The sequence below is a fragment of the Heptranchias perlo genome, unplaced genomic scaffold, assembly GCF_035084215.1.
Source record: "Heptranchias perlo isolate sHepPer1 unplaced genomic scaffold, sHepPer1.hap1 HAP1_SCAFFOLD_60, whole genome shotgun sequence".
Classification (NCBI taxonomy): Eukaryota; Metazoa; Chordata; class Chondrichthyes; order Hexanchiformes; family Hexanchidae; genus Heptranchias; species Heptranchias perlo.
The window spans coordinates 4159140-4177482 of record NW_027139623.1 but is presented as its reverse complement, the minus strand read 5'-3'; the positions used below and the strand labels follow the sequence as shown (position 1 = coordinate 4177482).

The following is an 18343-nucleotide window of genomic DNA, read 5'->3' as shown; positions in this document are numbered from 1 at the left end:
CCAGCATGCAGTTTCCGTGTTTTACACCCACCATCTTTGAATCATGCCTGGAATGATAAGTTATCCCTTCTCTTTTCCGACGCTGTCAAAAAAGCCGCTGGAACTTTCGACTTGGAGCGGGCGTAGAACAGGCGATTCGGGATCGGCCGCCCATTGTTAGCTGCTCCCTTTCCATCGATGCCGATCCCGCCAAATTCGAAAGGTCCTCCTTTCGTTTCCAGATTTCCTGTTTTGCTGATGGTGCTCACAAGAGCGCCTTATTTTTACACAAACAGCATTACGTTGAACTGATAAATTCATTTGAAAATAGAAAAGTAGCGAAGCAGGTTAATAAGGCCATAAAAAGGCAAACCAAGCAATGGTGTTCATTACAAGACAGATAGAATTAAAAAGCAGAGAAATTTTGTTAAATCTGTATAGAATCTTGATTAGACCAAACTTAAAGAACTGTGCACAATTCTGGTCTACATATTATCAAAAGAGTATCGAGGTATTGGAGAAGGTGCAAGAAAGATTCACAAGGCTGATTCCCAGAACTGAGTGGGTCTACTCATCAGGAAAGGCTGAACGGGCTGGGGTTAGTTTCTCTAGTAAAGTGAAGGCTAAGGGATGATCTGATCGAGGTCTTTAAGATGATGATAAGGTAGCTATAGAGATAATGTCTCCAATTGTGAGGAGTCCAAAACTAGAGGTCATAAATAGAAGATATTCACCAATGAATCCAACAGGAAATTCAGGAGAACGTCTTTACACAGAGTGGTGAGAATGTGGAACTCGCTACCACAAGGAGTTGTTCAGCCGAATAGCACAGATGCATTTAAAGGGAAGCTAGATGTGCACACGAGGGAGAAAGCAATAGAAGGATATCCTGATAGAGTTAGATGAAGTAGAGAGTGAGGAGGCTCGTGTGGAGCATCGATCAGCAGGGCCGAATGACCTGTTTCTGTGCTGTCGACTCTATGTAACCGTTAGTAGGTCCTTTCGAGAGGCACAATATTTCCCCTTAACGACCGTCCAGTCCAACAACGCCCCAGTGTCATTTTGCCGCCTTCTGCGGACGTTCATCTGCTGATATAATTTCGTTGAACTGTTACCATATTTTAAGTTATCAATTGCATATCTGACCAATTGCACCGTTCATTTCAGGGTCAGCGAAACATCATCCAATCCTTCGGTGAGGAATCCAGCACCTACGCTGTGGTGAAACGGTAGAAAATGAGCAGGTCTCCCGGGCACAATGTGCACCCCCCTCAACAAGAGGACCAGTGCGGGCTCACATGATGGTCATTAGCATTTGACCCATTTCAATATCATCCAGAGAGACTTGGTATTTGCATATAGCAAAATAGAGAAATGTAATCTACAGGAGACGTCCTACCTCTTGCCCAGTACATAGTTTACTTTAAGTCTCATATAAACGGCACTTTTGGAATATAGCAAACAGAATTACGCCATTCAGCCCCTCGAGCCTGCTTCCCTATTCTTTTAGCTCATGGTTGTCTGTACCGCAACTCCATTTACCCGCCTTTGTTCCATATCCCTTGATACACTTATCTAACAAAAGCTTACTGGGGGAAAAAGTTCCTGACGTCCACTAACCTTTGTGTGAAAAAGGGCGTCCAGATTTTGCTCCTGAATGGCCTGGCTCTCATTTTAAGTTTATGTCCCCTTGTCTTGAATCCCCCCACCTGAGGAAATACTTTCTCCCTATCTACACTATCAAACCTTTAAACATTTTTAAACACAGATAATTGCGACTGAATCGCTGTTTCCGCGCAGCCCGGGCGCAAATCACAAACTTGGCCCCAAGTCCATGAATTTTACTGGTCGATTAATCACGCTATAGGGGGATGCCCAATTGCGCGAAGGTTTTCGGCTCCCGCCATCCGCTAGGAGGGTAAAAACAACATTTTTAGTAAAATAAATCTTCTTTGTAACACAGAAGTTTAAAGAAGGTATCTCGCCATGAGAAACTTAAATTAGGTTAAAAACATGCATGAGCATCTTTGCTCCCTCCTTTACTGCTATTTTATTTCCGAAAGAAAGTGAAATCTGCGCAGAATAAATTGGTGTAAAAGTGAGCAGATTGATGCTTTTACCGACTGGGCTTTAACTATCACCTGAGTGGAGCAACGAGAGGAAAATCTGGCGCGACTGTTCTTCTTTCCATTGCAATTAAATGTGCTCTATTCCCTTCAAGCTGTGAGAATCCCCGCCCCCACGCCAGATTTTCCTCTCTGTGCTCCGCCCGGGCGAAGCTTAACGCCCAGAGAATAAAGATGAAAATTAATTGCGGTATCACAGTGGGATCTTGATTATCTTTGTAGCAGGGGGTACATTGTTGCTGTTACCGGCATTTAAGACGTTTTTAAAAGCTTTATAAAGTCATGTGTGTTTGTTTGTACAGTAATAGTAAGCTTTCAGTTTCTAAATAAATGCAATGGTTTCACTGAAGTCTATTGACACAGCACTTGTGTTTGTGTAGTTAGTGCAGGCCTTTTTGAATTGGATGGTTCAATAAACTCAAAAGCTCCGCATCCCAAGAGAAAGGAAAGAACTTAAATTATATTTAACTGTTGGCTCTCTTATATCGTCTACTCCTTGTCCTTCGTTTACAAACAGGACATGACTCTCCTAATCTCTGCCAAGCGTTTGTGACCCCAGTTCCCCGATGTGCGCACTCACGTGAGCACAATGGCTGTCACTCCGACCCAAGCCCATTATTACCAACTCTTTTTGTTCTTGAAACCTTCTCTCCATCTTCTCCCCTTCCTATCATCCAGTCATGCCACCTTTCATTTCTCCCATCTCGTGTACTTCCTCCCACCCCACAGTCCCTACGCCAACCCATCACTGCCCCTCTCCCTTCCTACTGCCGCCATCCCAGGCTTCAATTCCCTCTTGGATAAGCTCACAGTTGCCGTCTTTGCCTCACTGGGCAGTCTCCAAATGGTCTACCGAAGCGCTCATCACTACCTCCTCAGGAGCAGCGACCTCAACTGCCTCATCCTCATCTCTTGCTAATCTTCCCTCCCAGTGCATCCACTGGGGTTATAATCTTGCTAAACACCTTACCCGCTCGATCACCTCAGACACGCCCCCACTGCTCATTTAGACTCTGCCAGTGGATCAGCAATCATCACCCTCTCCGACTTTCCCCTCCGAAATGACCGTTCACTCACCAACCAGGACCTCCGCATCAAAGACCTGATTGTGGGCGATTACACTGGCATCATGGCTTTGACTGAAAATTGGCTCCAAGCTGGCGACATCTTGCCCCTTACTGAAGCCTCCCCACCTAACCATGCTTTCCACCACCTGCCCGGTACAATCCGCCGGGGTGTCGGTGTATCGCTCATTAACAAATCCCACCTTGGTCTCCCCCCTACTCCTCTAGTCGAATCATAGAATCATAGAAAGGTTACAGCACGGAAGGAGGCCATTCAGCCTATCGAGTCCGCGCCGGCTCCATTCAAGAGCAATCCAGCTCGTCCACTCCCCCGCCCTTTCCCTGTACTTTCCCAAGTACATTGTCCACTTTCAAGCATCTCACCCTATTCCACCTTTTTCACCAATCCTTTAAAATCCATGTTCCCTTACGCTCCTAAGACCGATCCCGATTTTCTCCCCGAGTTTTCCTCGCTTCTGTCCTCTCTCAGGATCAGCATTGCGCGACTCCTCGTCCTCGGTGATTCCAATTATCACCTCAAATCACTTTGCCCCTCTCTCCTCTGATTTCACTGATTTTGCTGCCCTTATACACGCCATAAACCTCTCCCTCCATATTAACTCTCCGACCCATATTGTCGAACGTTCTATCGACATCTTTACTCCCATGGTCCAAATCACAGATTAGTTAATCACCGACCTTTCCCTTTTATTCCGCACCACCTACACCCTCATACCCCCTACCAACCCCATTGTTTTCCATATCCGCCGATAAGGGGAGAAACTCTTTGCAATTCACTTACTACTGCCTGGTCAAGCTCCTGTCTTCCTTCCTTTCCATTCACTAAAATGCTTCTGTTGCTGTCAATCTCCCAACCATCCTCCCACCGACAACTTTGATTCCCTTCACCCCAGTGAAACCTATACTCTCACCAACCCTGTTATGGCCCCATCTTCACTCCCTCAAGACCAAAGTGCACAGCCCTTGATCGTATCTGGTGCACAATTGGCTGGACCAAATCATGCACTGTTAGGCACTGTTAGGCAGAACTCTCCTCTGCAAAAACTAAGATGACTCTGGAGAGCCAATTTATATTCAGTGGATCCTTCTGTCCACTACCAATCGTCTCCTTTAACCCTTATGCCCTACACCCTCCCCCAACCTTCAACTCACCTCCAAAAACGAGTGAGGAACTCATGGAATTCTTTGTCACTAAGATTGAGACCATCCGTTCAGATGCGTCTGCCGTATTCCCCGTTCCCCTTTCCCACTAAACCAAACCTGCTCCCAGACTCCTCCTGCCCGAGCCCTGATGCCACGCCCTTCTCTACTATCTTCTCCTACGCTCTCTACGTGCTTATCTTGCATATGGTTCCCACCACCAGCTCCCATTAAACTTCTGACCACCCAAATTCCCTAGCTCCCCCATTCTAGCTGACATTGTAAATGGTTCACTTTCCTCAGGTACTGTTCTATTCCCTTTCAAAACAACAGCATTACCCCCTCCTCACAAAAATCCAGTCTCGACCATTTCCAACACCTCATTTCCAATTCCGCTCCCCTCTCAAAAGTCCGAGTGTATGCTGTCACCAAACATACCTCTGCCCATCTCTCCAGCAATTCCATATTTGAATCCGTCCTATTAGATTTCTGCACATGCCACAGTCCTGAAGTTGGGATGGGTTGAAACCATCGTTCCTGTTTCAGGTCGCCGTTCTTCGAACTCTCCCGTTATCAGTCACGTGGCTGTCGGTTGGACGGGACGAGAAATGCTCAGGCACATTGTAGCAGTGGCCGGCAAGAAATATTGCGAATCCTTGAGATTCAGAGGAAGGTCACGTGTTGCATAGAGAATTGAGTCTCATTTCACTAAAACACCTTGAGGAGCTGCGGGTGGGAGCCGTTGAATTATAACCAGTGAAGACCGTTAGCTTTTTCTCGAGGTAAAGAAAGTCTTGCCTGTCCTGGTGTGTAACAATCCCCCATTATCACTACTCTATAGTTCTTGCATCTTTCTGTAATTTACCTGCAAATGTTCTCCTATATCTCCTTCCCACTATTTGGTGGCCTAAAGTATACACCCAATAGCGTAAATAGCTCCTACTATTCCTTAATTCCAACCAAATAGATTTTGTCTTTCACCCTTTCCATCATACCTTTCCAGTCCTCTAATAGTTTCTTTGATCAATACTGCCCCCCACCCCCACTTCATTCTTTCCTCCTCTCGCTTTCCTGAATACCTTCTTGCCAGGAATATTATCCTCCCCTTCTTTGAACCACGTCTCTGTTATTGCCACTAGATCATAGTCCCATGTGGCGACTTGAGCCTGCATCTCACCAACTTTATTTACAACGCTTCCTGTGTTTTTTTTATTTATTCGCTCATGGGATGTGGGCGACGCTGGCGAGGCCGGCATTTATTGCCCATCCCTAATTGCCCTTGAGAAGGTGGTGGTGAACCGCCATCTTGAAACACTGCAGTCCGTCTGGTGGAGGTTCCCCCACAGTGCTGTTAGGAAGGGAGTTCCAGGATTTCGACGCAGCGACGATGAAGGAACGGCGATATATTTCCAAGTCGGGGTGGTGTGTGACTTGGAGGGAAACGTGCAGGTGGTGTTATTCCCATGTACCTGCTGCTCTTGTCTTTCTAGTTGCTAGAGGTCGTGGGTTTGGGTGGTGCTGTCGAAGAAGCCTTGACGAGTTGCTGCAGTGCATCCTGTGGATGGTACACATTGCAGCCACTGTGCGCCGGTGGTGAAGGGAGTGAATGTTGAGGATGGTGGATGGGGTGCCAATCAAGCGGGCTGCTTTGTCCTGGATGGTGTCGAGCTTCGTGAGTGTTGTTGGAGCTGCACTCATCCAGGCAAGTGGAGAGTATTCCATCACACTCCTGACTTGTGCCTTGTAGATGGTGGAAAGGCTATGGGGAGTCAGGAGGTTAGTCACCCGCTGCAGAATACCCAGTCTCTGACCTGCTCTTGTAGCCACAGTATTTATGTGGCTGGTCCATTTAAGTTTCTGGTCAATGGTGACCCCCAGGATGTTGATGGTGGGGGATTCGGCGATGGTAATGCCGTTGAATATCAAGGGGAGGTGGTTAGACTCTCTCTTGTTGGAGATGGTCATTGCCTGGCACTTGTCTGGCGTGAATGTTACTTGCCACTTATGAGTCCAAGTATGGATGTTGTCCACGTCTTGCTGCATACGGTCTCGGACTGTTTCATTATTTGAGGGGTTGCCAATGGAACTGAACACTGTGCAATCATCAGCGAACATCCCCATTTCTGACCTAATGATGGAAGGAAGATCATTGATGAAGCAGCTGAAGATGGTTGGGCCTAGCACACATCCCTGATGAACTCCTGCAGGAATGCCCTGGGGCTGAGACGACTCGCCTCCAACAACCACTACCATCTTCCTTTGTGCTAGGTATGACTGCAGCCACTGGAGAGTTTTCCCCCTGATTCCCATTTACTTCAATTTTACTCGGGCTCCTTGGTGCCACACTCAGTCAAATGCTGCCTTGATGTCAAGGGCAGTCACTCTCACCTCACCTCAGGAATTCAGCTCTTTTGTCCATGTTTGGGCCAAGGCTGTAATGAGGTCTGGAGCCGAGTGGTCCTGGCAGAACCAAAACTGAGCATCGGTGAGCAGGTTATTGGTGAGTAAGTGCCGCTTGATAGCACTGTCGACGACACCTTCCATCACTTTGCTGATGATTGAGAGTGGACTGATGGGGCAGTAATTGACCGGATTTGATTTGGCCTGCTTTTTGTGGACAGGACATACCTGGGCAATTTTCCACATTGTGGGGTGGATGCCAGTGTTGTAGCTGTACTGGAACAGCTTGGCTAGAGACGCAGCTAGTTCTGGAACACAAGTCTTCAGCGCTACAGCCGGGATGTTGTCGGGGCCCATAGCCTTTGCTGTATCCAGTGCACTCAGCCGTTTCTTAATATCACGTGGAGTGAATCGAGTTGGCTGAAGACTGGCTTCTCTGATGGTGGGGATATCGGGAGGAGGCTGAGATGGATCATCTACTCGGCACTTCTGGCTGAAGATGGTTGCAAACGCTTCAGCCTTGTCTTTTGCACTCACGTGCTGGATTCTGCCATCATTGAGGATGGGGATGTCTTCAGATCCTCCTAACCGTTAGTTGTTTAATTGTCCACCACCATTCACGACTGGATGTGGTAGGACTGCAGAGCTTTGATCTGATCCGTAGGTTGTGGACTCGCTTAGCTCTTTCTATAGCATGTTGCTTCCGCTCTTTTGCATACATGTCGTCCTGAGTTGTAGCTTCACCAGGTTGGCACCTCATTTTTAGTTACGCCTGGCATGCTCTTCTACACTCCTCATTTAACCAGGATTGATCCCCTGGCTTGTTGGTAATGGTAGAGTGAGGAATATGCCGAGCCATGAGGTTAGAGATTGTGCTGGAATACAATTCTGCTGCTGCTGATGGCCCACAGTGCCTCATGGATGCCCAGTTTTGAGCTGCTAGATCTGTTCTGAATCTATCCCATTTAGCACGTTCGTAGTGCCACACAACACGTTGGATGGTGTCCTCAGTGCGAACACGGGATTTCGTCTCCACGAGGACGATGCGGTGGTCACTCCAACCAATACTGTCATGGACAGATGCATTTGCGAAAGGTAGATTGGTGAGGACGAGGTCAAGCAGGTTTTTGCCTCGTGTTGGTTCGCTCACTACATGCCGCAGTCACAGTCTGGCAGCTATATCCTTCAGGACTCGGCCAGCTCGGTCAGTAGTGGCGCTACCGAGCCACTCTTGGTGATGGACATTGAAGTCGCCCACCCAGAGTACATTTTGTGCCCTTGCTACCCTCAGTGCTTCCTCCAAGTTGTGCTCAACATGGAGGAGGACTGATTCATCAGCTGAGGGAGGACGGTAGGTGGTAATCAGCAGGAGGTTTCCTTGCCCATGTTTGACCTGATGCCATGAGATTTCATGGGGTCCAGAGTCAATGTTGAGGATTCCCAGGGACACTCCCTGCTTGGATTCCAGTTGAAGGAGCTGTCCACGACCGAGTGTTGCCGAATGGCACACTCCAAGGTCCAGGAGTATGTTCTGAGGGACGCACTGAAGTGAGGTGCTGCCTACGTAAAGGTTCTTTGAGGAAAGGCGACCATGTAAGGACATGTCACTTTGTATGGTACAGAATGTATTAGAAGATATGTACTGTGTTTTGAATTGTAATAATGAGGTCTTAGTTTGCACGATCTGTATTGTATTGTTTTGAACGGTAATTGTGACATTTTCATTGAAATGTGTGTATCAATAAATTTGATGAAATAAAGCATATTTTGAAATTTTAGTAAACTCTTGTGGCACAAATAGACCAATCACTAAAAGTAGCGACGCAGGTTTACAAAAAGGCGAGTCAAGCACTGGAGTTCAATTCTAGAGGGATAGAATTGATAAACAAAGAAGTTATGTTAAATTTGTGTGGAGCCTTGGTTCGGCCACACTTGGATTATTGTGCACAGTCTGGTCTCCATATTATAGAAAGGATATACAGGGATTGGAGAGGTTGCAAAAAAGATTCACAGGGATGGTACCAGAACTGAGGGGATATCCTGATCAGGAAAGGCCGAACAGGCTGGGACTCTTTTCTTTTGAAAAGTGAAGGCTGAGGGGTGACCTGATAGAAGTCTTTAAGATAATGATAGAATTTGGTCGGGTAGATGTAGAGAAAATGCTTCCACTTGGGAGGGAGTATAAAATTAGAGGGAGTAAATATAAGACTGTCACTAATAAATCCAATGTGGAATTCAGGTAAAACTTCTTTACCGAATGAGTGGTAAGAATGTGCAATGCGCTACCACAAGGAGCAGTTGAGGGAAATAACGTAGATGCATTTAAGGGGAAGCTAGATCAGCACAAGGGGCATAATGGAACATCGTATCCTGATAGGGTTAGATGGAGTAGGGAGGGAGGAGGCTCGTATGGAGCATACATGCTGGCATAAACAAGTTGGGCCGAATTGCCTGTTTCTGTGCTGTGGTTTTGAAGTAACTCGATGGAACTCAATGTACTATTTTGGGGGTGGTGGAAGAGCAGAGGGACCTGGGGGCGCATATTCACAAATCTTTGAAGGTGGCAGGGCAAGTTGATAAGGTGGTTAAGCAAGCGGATGGGATACACGGGTTTTTGAAGAGGGGCATTGAATAGAAAAATAGGGAAGTCATGTTAAACCTTTACAAAAGACTGGTTAGGCCTAAGCTGGAGCATTGTGTACAACACTGGGCACCACACTTTAAGAAGGATGTAAAGGCCTCGGAGAGGGTACAGAGGAGATTTACCAGGGTGATACCAGGGATGAGGGACTTCAGTTATGTGGAGAGATTGGAGCAGAAAAAGTTAAGGGGAGATCAAAAAGAGGTGATCAAAATAATGAGGCGTTTTTATAGAGCAAATAGGGGTAATTAAATAATTGGATTGATAACCAGAGGTCATAGGTTTACAATAATTGGCAAAACAACTAGAGGGGAAATAAGGAGAACATTTTTCACACGGAGTGTTGTTGAGCACTGCCTGAAAGGATGGGGTCTCTTTTGGAGGCTGTCTTCGTGTCAACATTCATATTTTCACTGGGAAACTGCAGGAACAGAGTGAAACGGGTCTGCTTGTGTCCCTGGATTCAATGTATAATGTGGAGAAATCTATAAAATTTATAATTGAATCGGTAAAAGTGAACATGGTCAATACAATTATATGAAAACTGTAAATGAAGCCGCTCATTGTTGTTGGACCAGTCCTTTCTGAGCACAGCTTTTAACTTTATTCCTGAGAGAAGTCTCATTAAGACAAGGTTCTGAACTTTGAGAAGTTTGTGATATATCCACGTCATCATTTACATCGGAGTCAAAGCTGCTGATGTGGCCTGTTTGTTCAAATGACTGTAACTAATAGCAATGATCAGGGGTATAACCGTGTCAGTGGAGATTTACCCCCTGTATAAATCAGGGATCGCTGTAATGAATCCACACAGAGTGCCTGCCGGAGCTGCGGTTTCCAGGCCAACAGAAATCATTGCTTCTCACAGAAATGGGATATTCAGTAATGTATCTGATAGAATGTATTTATTATCCAGTTCTCGCAGCCGTTGGAGTTCCAGGTAAGCCATTACCTCAGCTGTTCATGGTGTAAATCGTTATTAAATCTGCTGCTGTACTTGGCACTCTATTTTCTCCCGTCATGTATTACACAGTGGACTGTTCTGTCCTAAGTCTCTGCTCTTTTTGGTCTTCGAGCAGCTGCATTACATGCATTACGATCTTGTATGTCGAACCATGGCATTGTTACTGGATTATTCTCTGTACCTAACTTATTAGAATCAGGTGTCTGGGCTAAGAGCTGGTCTCAGACCATCAGGAGCTGTGAAGAGTTTCATGTTGTGGAACTAACCTGTCCTGGAATATTTTTTCATCAATGTGTTTTCAGTGATTGATAATGAGACAGCTCACGGTCTCAGTGTTACAAGGAGGCGGCGCAATGTCCTCCCTCCACAATAATATGGTTCAGTTTAACTGGGATTTTAATGTATTTATTGGTTATCACTGTGATGAAATATTATTTCATTCTGTGTGTATCTGACGCCGCATCAGATGTCTGGTTACTGAACTGAGTTTGCTGCTGATTCTTTCAATCTCATTCCCTGCTTTACTGTGGATGAATTTACTGTAAAATGCAATGTTTTGAGGTCATGTTTCACTTCATCTGTTCAAATCATGAGCATTTCTATTTATCTGTAGATTATAAGCAGCAGCGGTGATGTTGGTGTTTTGTTAATTGACCAATGCCGCCATCTAATGCTGTGCATTGTAATTACAGAAGAATGAATTTCAAATATTGTGAGGTTTGTCTTGAAGAGGCATTCGATTCTGTTTATTCCACGCATTGCGGATGAAGTGAACAGTGTAGGTGAACTGGTGGAACATTGGAATATCTGCAGAAACATTAAACTGTTCACAGAGGCTTCACCATTTAACAAACTGACACTGAGAATAGAATCGTTGGAACACGGGGCTGGTGAAGAGAAAACTGTCTCAGGATGTTCGGATTTACGAGGAAATGAAAGGGAGCATTGAGAAAGAGTAGAGAGAGTGCGGAGAGATAGAGTGCAGCGATAGAGAACGTGACTGAGAAGGAAAACGGGAGGGACGGTGAGAAGGAAAGAGAGGAAGAGATAGACAGAGAGAGAGAAATGCACACACGGAGAACGAGAAAGGGGAGAGAGAGCAGCAGCGGTGTGAATAATTCATCGGAATGAACTGCTGAAACTTCCAGTACAATTATGAAAATAAAATGTGACCTGAAGGTGTTATTAGGATGTTGTCAGATTGCGAGAGTTTTATTGTACTCTCTCCGGGTGTGTTTATCACTATCAGATCCTCAGTCTGTTTATGTGAATGTTCCTTTTCCTTGTTTACTGATTGAATACATAAACATAATTGAAATGTATTTAAAGAATAGGATCATTGATTTCTTTATCGCTTTGAATTATGGGGATATTGTATTCGAGAAGTTATGTGACAGCTTTATTCAATAAAGAACGAGGCGAATTCAATGATTGTATTTTAATGTAATTTTCGTTGAATATGCAAGTAAATTTATTGAACACATTATGTAACCAACGAGCAGTTCATTGACACCAATATCCACAGAAATTAATGGTTGAATTCATGAATTGGATTGTGTGAGCTGGACCAATAGATTAGATTTCCTCCAACACTCTGCTGCAGTCTCTCCCTGTGAATCCCAGCCTCTCCTCCCACGGCATCGAATCCTCTGTCTCCTCATCCGTTCCCTCAGTTCATTGGCTTTCCCAAACTATCTGCTACTGATTCCCCTCCAGTTCATACATGTCCTTTTCCTTGGTCTCCCTCCCAAACGCACTCGCTCGCTCGGCCTCCAGTTGCCTCTTCTAACCCAATCCGAAGCCTCAAACTCACCCCCACGGATCTTGGTCTTTCCAGTTTTGTGCCAGCCCCAGTCGGCTCTCTCCACCCAGAGCAACAAATCTCCCCCTGTCCCCTCACCTTCGCTGCCCTCGCTCACTTTCCCGTCCATCTGGAGTCCAAATCCGGATTCAACCTGTTGGACTCCCGGTGTTTAAAACCCTCCTCCCTTCCCCACCGGCACTGCCCCCTCACTCTGCACTTCCAGTGGATCTGGTGCTCACTTTATTCACTCTCTGTATCAATTTCCCAATTCATTATTCATAATTGTGTTTGAAAACATTTCTCTGCCCGAAAGCGCTGCCCAGGTCAGTGAATCAGTTTCCACCGTTTGATGCAGCAACAAAGCTGGAAATTTCACCTCAGATCCTCTCAAACTGTTGCTTTGTCTCCAGGTCTGATCATTAATTTCTCTCCTTCCGTTTCTCTCTCTTACAGTTAACTTGGTGGCGATTGTGATCCTGTCCCGAGGAAAGTGCGGACTCTCCAAATGTATCACTCGCTACCTGGTGGGAATGGCGGCGGCCGATCTTCTGGTCGTTATCACTGATGTCATAATGTGGCGCATTGTTGATATTTATTTCCCAGTTTCATTCTTGACCATTACCCCCGTGTGCCGTCTCATCGCCATCCTGATATATGCAACCACAGCGGCCTCCGTCTGGTTCACAGTGATTTTCACCTTTGATCGATTTGTGGCCATTTGTTGTCAGAAGCTGAAAACAAAATATTGCAACGAGAAAACGGCGGCTGTTGTTATCGGGGTGGTGAGTGCGCTGAGCTGTTTACTAAACATTCCCTGGTACTTTGTTATTGGGCGGGAATATATAATGGACAATGTACCCCGGGGTTGTGTCTTGAAACCGACGTTTTTGACTTCACCCGCATGGGCAGCGTTTGACTTGTTTAATCTTGCGTTAATGCCGTGTCTCCCATGCATTCTGATTTTACTGTTCAATGTTCTCACCGCCAGGCACATTTTAGCGGCCAGTAGAGTCCGCAGTGGACTACGGGGCCGCAGCAATGGAGAGAATCACAAGGACCCAGAGATGGAGAACCGAAGGAAATCGATCATTTTACTCTTCAGTATATCAGGCAGTTTTATATTGTTATGGAGCACTGGAGTTTTTTATGTTATCTCTCTGCGTATAACAGACGCCCAGTTCTATACGGTCAGTGACATTGAGTCAGCCGGATTCATTCTTCAACTTCTCAGTTCCTGCACCAACACGTGTATTTATGCTGTGACCCAGACTAAATTCAGAGAGGAGCTGAAGAACGGGGTGAAATACCCACTGAATCTAATTGTTACATTAGTTAAATCATAGAAACGTGTGAAGACTTTCCATCCGCAATTAAATAAAAAGTCAATTAGAGTCAATTAGAGTTTCACATTTGTCCGTGGTGGAAGGCGGGCGGTAGCGGATCGGGCGCCCGTTTTTCACCGCGCCTGATTTTACTATCTATTGACATCAATGAGTTCACTAAAGTAACTGATATCAATCGAATACTTTAAATACATTTGGAAATAGCAGACAGGAATTATATTTTACCCGACAAATGCGGTGTTGTGAAATGATACAAGATGTGATTCTAACATGAAATTATTTGCTGTTATTAGTCTGGAAATAATATGATTTCAATATTAAATGTTTAATCCTGAAATGTGTAAAATCAAATCCTCCTTTCCGGTTGCTGATTATTTCCCATCACACACACTGCCCGGTGGGATGGACTGAGGGTGAGCTGTCAGGGTCAGACAGCGTCCTGTTCATTGGGACATTTGTTTTGACCAGAACAGAATAATAATGGACTAACACCCGGACCGTTACTAACCGGTAAAATATTAATGTAATTTCAAACTCCAGTGGGGAGTTCTGGAGGAATGTGCAGGTATCGACTGTCTCTTCAGTCCGATATCAGGTGAAGAATTACTGGCTGTTGTGTAATTTCCATTGATTGGGAGTTGGCGACATCGACTGGGCGGAAACGGGAACTGCAACAGAGCGAGAAAGGATCCGTCAGAAACCAGTTCAAATGAAGAACAAAATCCAACAGCCTGCAGTGTCTGTTCAGGGTCTGATGTTTGAGAGCAATTTGATCATCCCCGCTTGTCACCAATGGTGGTATAGTGGTGAGCATAGCTGCCTTCCAAGCAGTTGACGCGGGTTCGATTCCCGGCCATCGCATTTCAGTATTCTTATTAAATTATTTCCATCATTAGGTTTGCCACCGAATTTGTTGCAGTTCAGCTGGATATTGTTTCCAAAACATGAACTGGTATAATTGCAGCAAAATGTTTTCAACGTTAATTTATCTTTCCTATAGAAGGAATAGATGACAAATATACTGGAAATAGTGAGCTACCAAGGGTCTAACAAGAGTGAGGAAGGCAAATGATATGTGAGCTTTTATTGCAACGGTGTTGCAATATAAGAGTAATAAGGACTTGTTGCAATTGTGCTATGAGGAGATATTGTGTAAAATTGGCCTATATTCGCTCGAGTTTAGAAGAATGAGAGATGATCGCATTGAAACGTGTCAATTTTTTAGACGGCTTGACAGGGTAGATGCGGAGAGGCTGATTCCCCTGGCTGGAGAGTCAAGAACTTGAGTTCAGAGGATCAAGATCAGGGGTCGGCCATTTAGCATCGACATGAGGAAAAAATTCTTCACTCAAAGGGTTTTGAATCTTTGAAATTCTTCACCCCAGAGGGCTGTGGATGCTCAGTCGTTGAATATATTCAAAGCTGAGATCAATAGATTTTTGGACGCTAATGGCATCAAGGGATATGGGGATGGGGCGAGAAAGTGGAGTTGAGGTCGAAGATCAGCCATGTCTCGGAGCGGCTACAGAACATTTTGGAGGGGGAGGGCGAACAGTCAGCTGTCGTGGTGCACATAGGCACCAACGATATAGGTAAAAAAGGGGATGAGGTCCTAAAAGCAGAATATAGGGAGTTAGGAGGTAAATTAAAAAATAGGACCTCAAAGGTAGTAATCTCAGGATTGCTGCCAGTGCCACGTGCTAGTCAGAGTAGAAATAGGAGGATATTTCAAATGAATACGTGGCTAGAGGAATGGTGCAAGGGGGAGGGATTCAAATTCCTGGGACACTGGAAACGGTTCTGGGGGAGGTGGGACCAGTACAAACCGGATGGTCTGCACCTAGGCAGGGCCGGGACCGCTGTCCTAGGAGGAGTGTTTGCTGGTGCTGTTGGGGAGGGTTTAAACTAAAGTGGCAGGGGGTTGGGAACCTGAGCAGGGAGAGAGAGGAAAGCGTAACAGGAAGGGACAGAAGGTATGGAGTAATAGGTAAAGTGTTAAAAAAGGAAAAAGCAGGAACTAAGCGTCACAAAACAGATTTGAAAGTTCTTTATCTGAATGCACGTCGCATTCGTAACAAAATGGACGAGTTAACGGCACAAATAACAACGTATGGGTATGATCTTGTGGCCATTACAGAAACATGGCTGCAGGGTGACAACGACTGGGAATTAAATATGCCAGGGTATTTAACAATCAGGAAGGACAGGCAGGAAGGAAGGGGAGGTGGGGTGGCTATGTTAATAAAGGAAGGAATCACTGTAATACAGAGAAATGATATTGGGACAAAGCATCAAGATAATGAAACAGTTTGGGTGGAGATAAGGAATAATAAGGGAAAAAAAACATTAGTGGGCGTAGTATATAGGCCTCCTAATAGTTGCAACTCTGCTGGAAGAAGTATTAATCAGGAGATAGTCGGGGCATGTAATAAGGGAACAGCCATAATTATGGGGGATTTTAATTATCATATTAACTGGACAAATCAAATTGGGCAGAGCAGCCTTGAGGACGAGTTCATTGAGTGCATCAGGGATGGATTTCTTGAGCAGTATGTAACTGATCCTACAAGGGGGCAGGCAACCTTGGACCTGGTCCTGTGTAATGAGTCAGGATTAATTAATAATGTCCTAGTTAAGGATCCCCTTGGAACGAGCGACCACAACATGGTTGAATTCCATATCCAATTAGAGGGTGAGAAGGTTGATTCTCAAACAAGCGTACTGAGCTTGAATAAAGGAGACTATGATGGTATGAGAGCGGAATTGATTAAAGTGGACTGGGAAAATAGATTAAAGGGTAAGACGGTACATGAGCAGTGGTGTTCATTTAGGGAGTTATTTTACAACTTTCAAAATAAATATATTCCACTGAGGAAAAAAGGGTGAAAAAGAAATGACAGCCACCCGTGGCTAAGTAAAGAAATCAAGGATAGTATCCGACTAAAAACAAGGACATATAAGGTAGCCAAACTTAGTGGGAGGATAGAAGATTGGGAATTCTTCAAAAGACAGCAAAAAGTAACTAAAGGATTGATTAAGAAAGGGAAGTTAGATTATGAAAAGAAATTAGCAAAAAATATAAAAACAGATAGCAAGAGTTTCTATAGTTATATAAAAAGAAAAAGGGTGGCTAAGGCAAACATAGGTCCCTTAGAGGATGAGACCGGGAAATTAATGGTGGGAAACATGGAGATGGCAAAAATGCTGAACAAATATTTTGTTTCAGTCTTTACAGTAGAGGACACTAAGAATATCCCAACACTGGACAAACAGGGGACTCTCGGGGGGGAGGAGCTAAATACGATTAAAATCACTCAGGAGATGGTACTCAGTAAAATAATGGGACTCAAGGCGGATAAATCCCCTGGACCTGATGGCTTACATCCTAGGGTCTTAAGGGAAGTGGCAGTAGGGATTGTGGATGCTTTGGTGATAGTTTTCCAAAATTCCCTGGACTCAGGAGAGGTCCCGGCAGATTGGAAAACTGCTAATGTAACACCGTTATTTAAAAAGGGTAGTAGGCAGAAGGCTGGAAATTATAGGCCAGTTACCTTAACATCTGTGGTGGGTAAAATTTTGGAGTCTATTATTAAGGAGACAGTAACGGAACATTTAGATAAGCATAATTTAATAGGACAAAGTCAGCATGGCTTTATGAAGGGGAAGTCATGTCTGACAAATTTGCTTGAGTTCTTCGAGGATATAACGTATAGGGTGGATAAAGGGGAACCAGTGGACATAGTGTATTTAGACTTCCAGAAGGCATTCGACAAGGTGCCACATAAAAGATTATTACTTAAGATAAAAAATCACGGGATTGGGGGTAATATTCTGGCATGGGTGGAGGATTGGTTATCGAACAGGAAGCAGAGAGTTGGGATAAATGGTTCATTTTCGGACTGGCAACCAGTAACCAGTGGTGTTCCACAGGGGTCGGTGCTGGGTCCCCAACTCTTTACAATCTATATTAACGATTTGGAGGAGGGGACCGAGTGCAACATATCAAAATTTGCAGATGATACAAAGATGGGAGGGAAAGTAGAGAGTGAGGAGGACATAAAAAACCTGCAAGGGGATATAGACAGGCTGGGTGAGTGGGCGGAGATTTGGCAGATGCAATATAATATTGGAAAATGTGAGGTTATGCACTTTGGCAGGAAAAATCAGAGAGCAAGTTATTTTCTTAATGGCGAGAGACTGGAAAGTACTGCAGTACAAAGGGATCTGGGGGTCCTAGTGCAAGAAAATCAAAAAGTTGGTATGCAGGTGCAGCAGGTGATCAAGAAAGCCAACGGAATGTTGGCTTTTATTGCTAGGGGGATAGAATATAAAAACAAGGAGGTATTGCTGCAGTTATATAAGGTATTGGTGAGACCGCACCTGGAATACTGCATACAGTTTTGGTCTCCATACTTAAGAAAAGACATACTTGCTCTCGAGGCAGTACAAAGAAGGTTCACTCGGTTAATCCCGGGGATGAGGGGGCGGACATATGAGGAGAGGTTGAGTAGATTGGGACTCTACTCATTGGAGTTCAGAAGAATGAGAGGCGATCTTATTGAAACATATAAGATTGTGAAGGGTCTTGATCGGGTGGATGCAGTAAGGATGTTCCCAAAGATGGGTGAAACTAGAACTAGGGGGCATAATCTTAGAATAAGGGGCTGCTCTTTCAAAACTGAGATGAGGAGAAACTTCTTCACTCAGAGGGTAGTAGGTCTGTGGAATTTGCTGCCCCAGGAAGCTGTGGAAGCTACATCATTAGATAAATTTAAAACAGAAATAGACAGTTTCCTAGAAGTAAAGGGAATTAGGGGTTATGGGGAGCGGGCAGGAAATTGGACATGAAGCTGAGTTCGGA

General features: G+C 44.9%; 1 protein-coding gene across 1 annotated transcript in view; it reads left to right on the top strand.

The window, feature by feature from the left end:
- The window catches only part of LOC137316647 (killer cell immunoglobulin-like receptor 3DL1), a 32397-nt gene extending 29965 nt beyond the window's left edge, over positions 1-2432 (top strand). The window contains exon 11 of the mRNA XM_067980497.1: positions 1147-2432. Coding sequence (XP_067836598.1) covers positions 1147-1212 — 66 coding nt within the window. The 3' untranslated portion in view covers positions 1213-2432. The remainder of the gene's footprint in view (positions 1-1146) is intronic.
- Positions 2433-18343: the final 15911 nt, after the last annotated feature.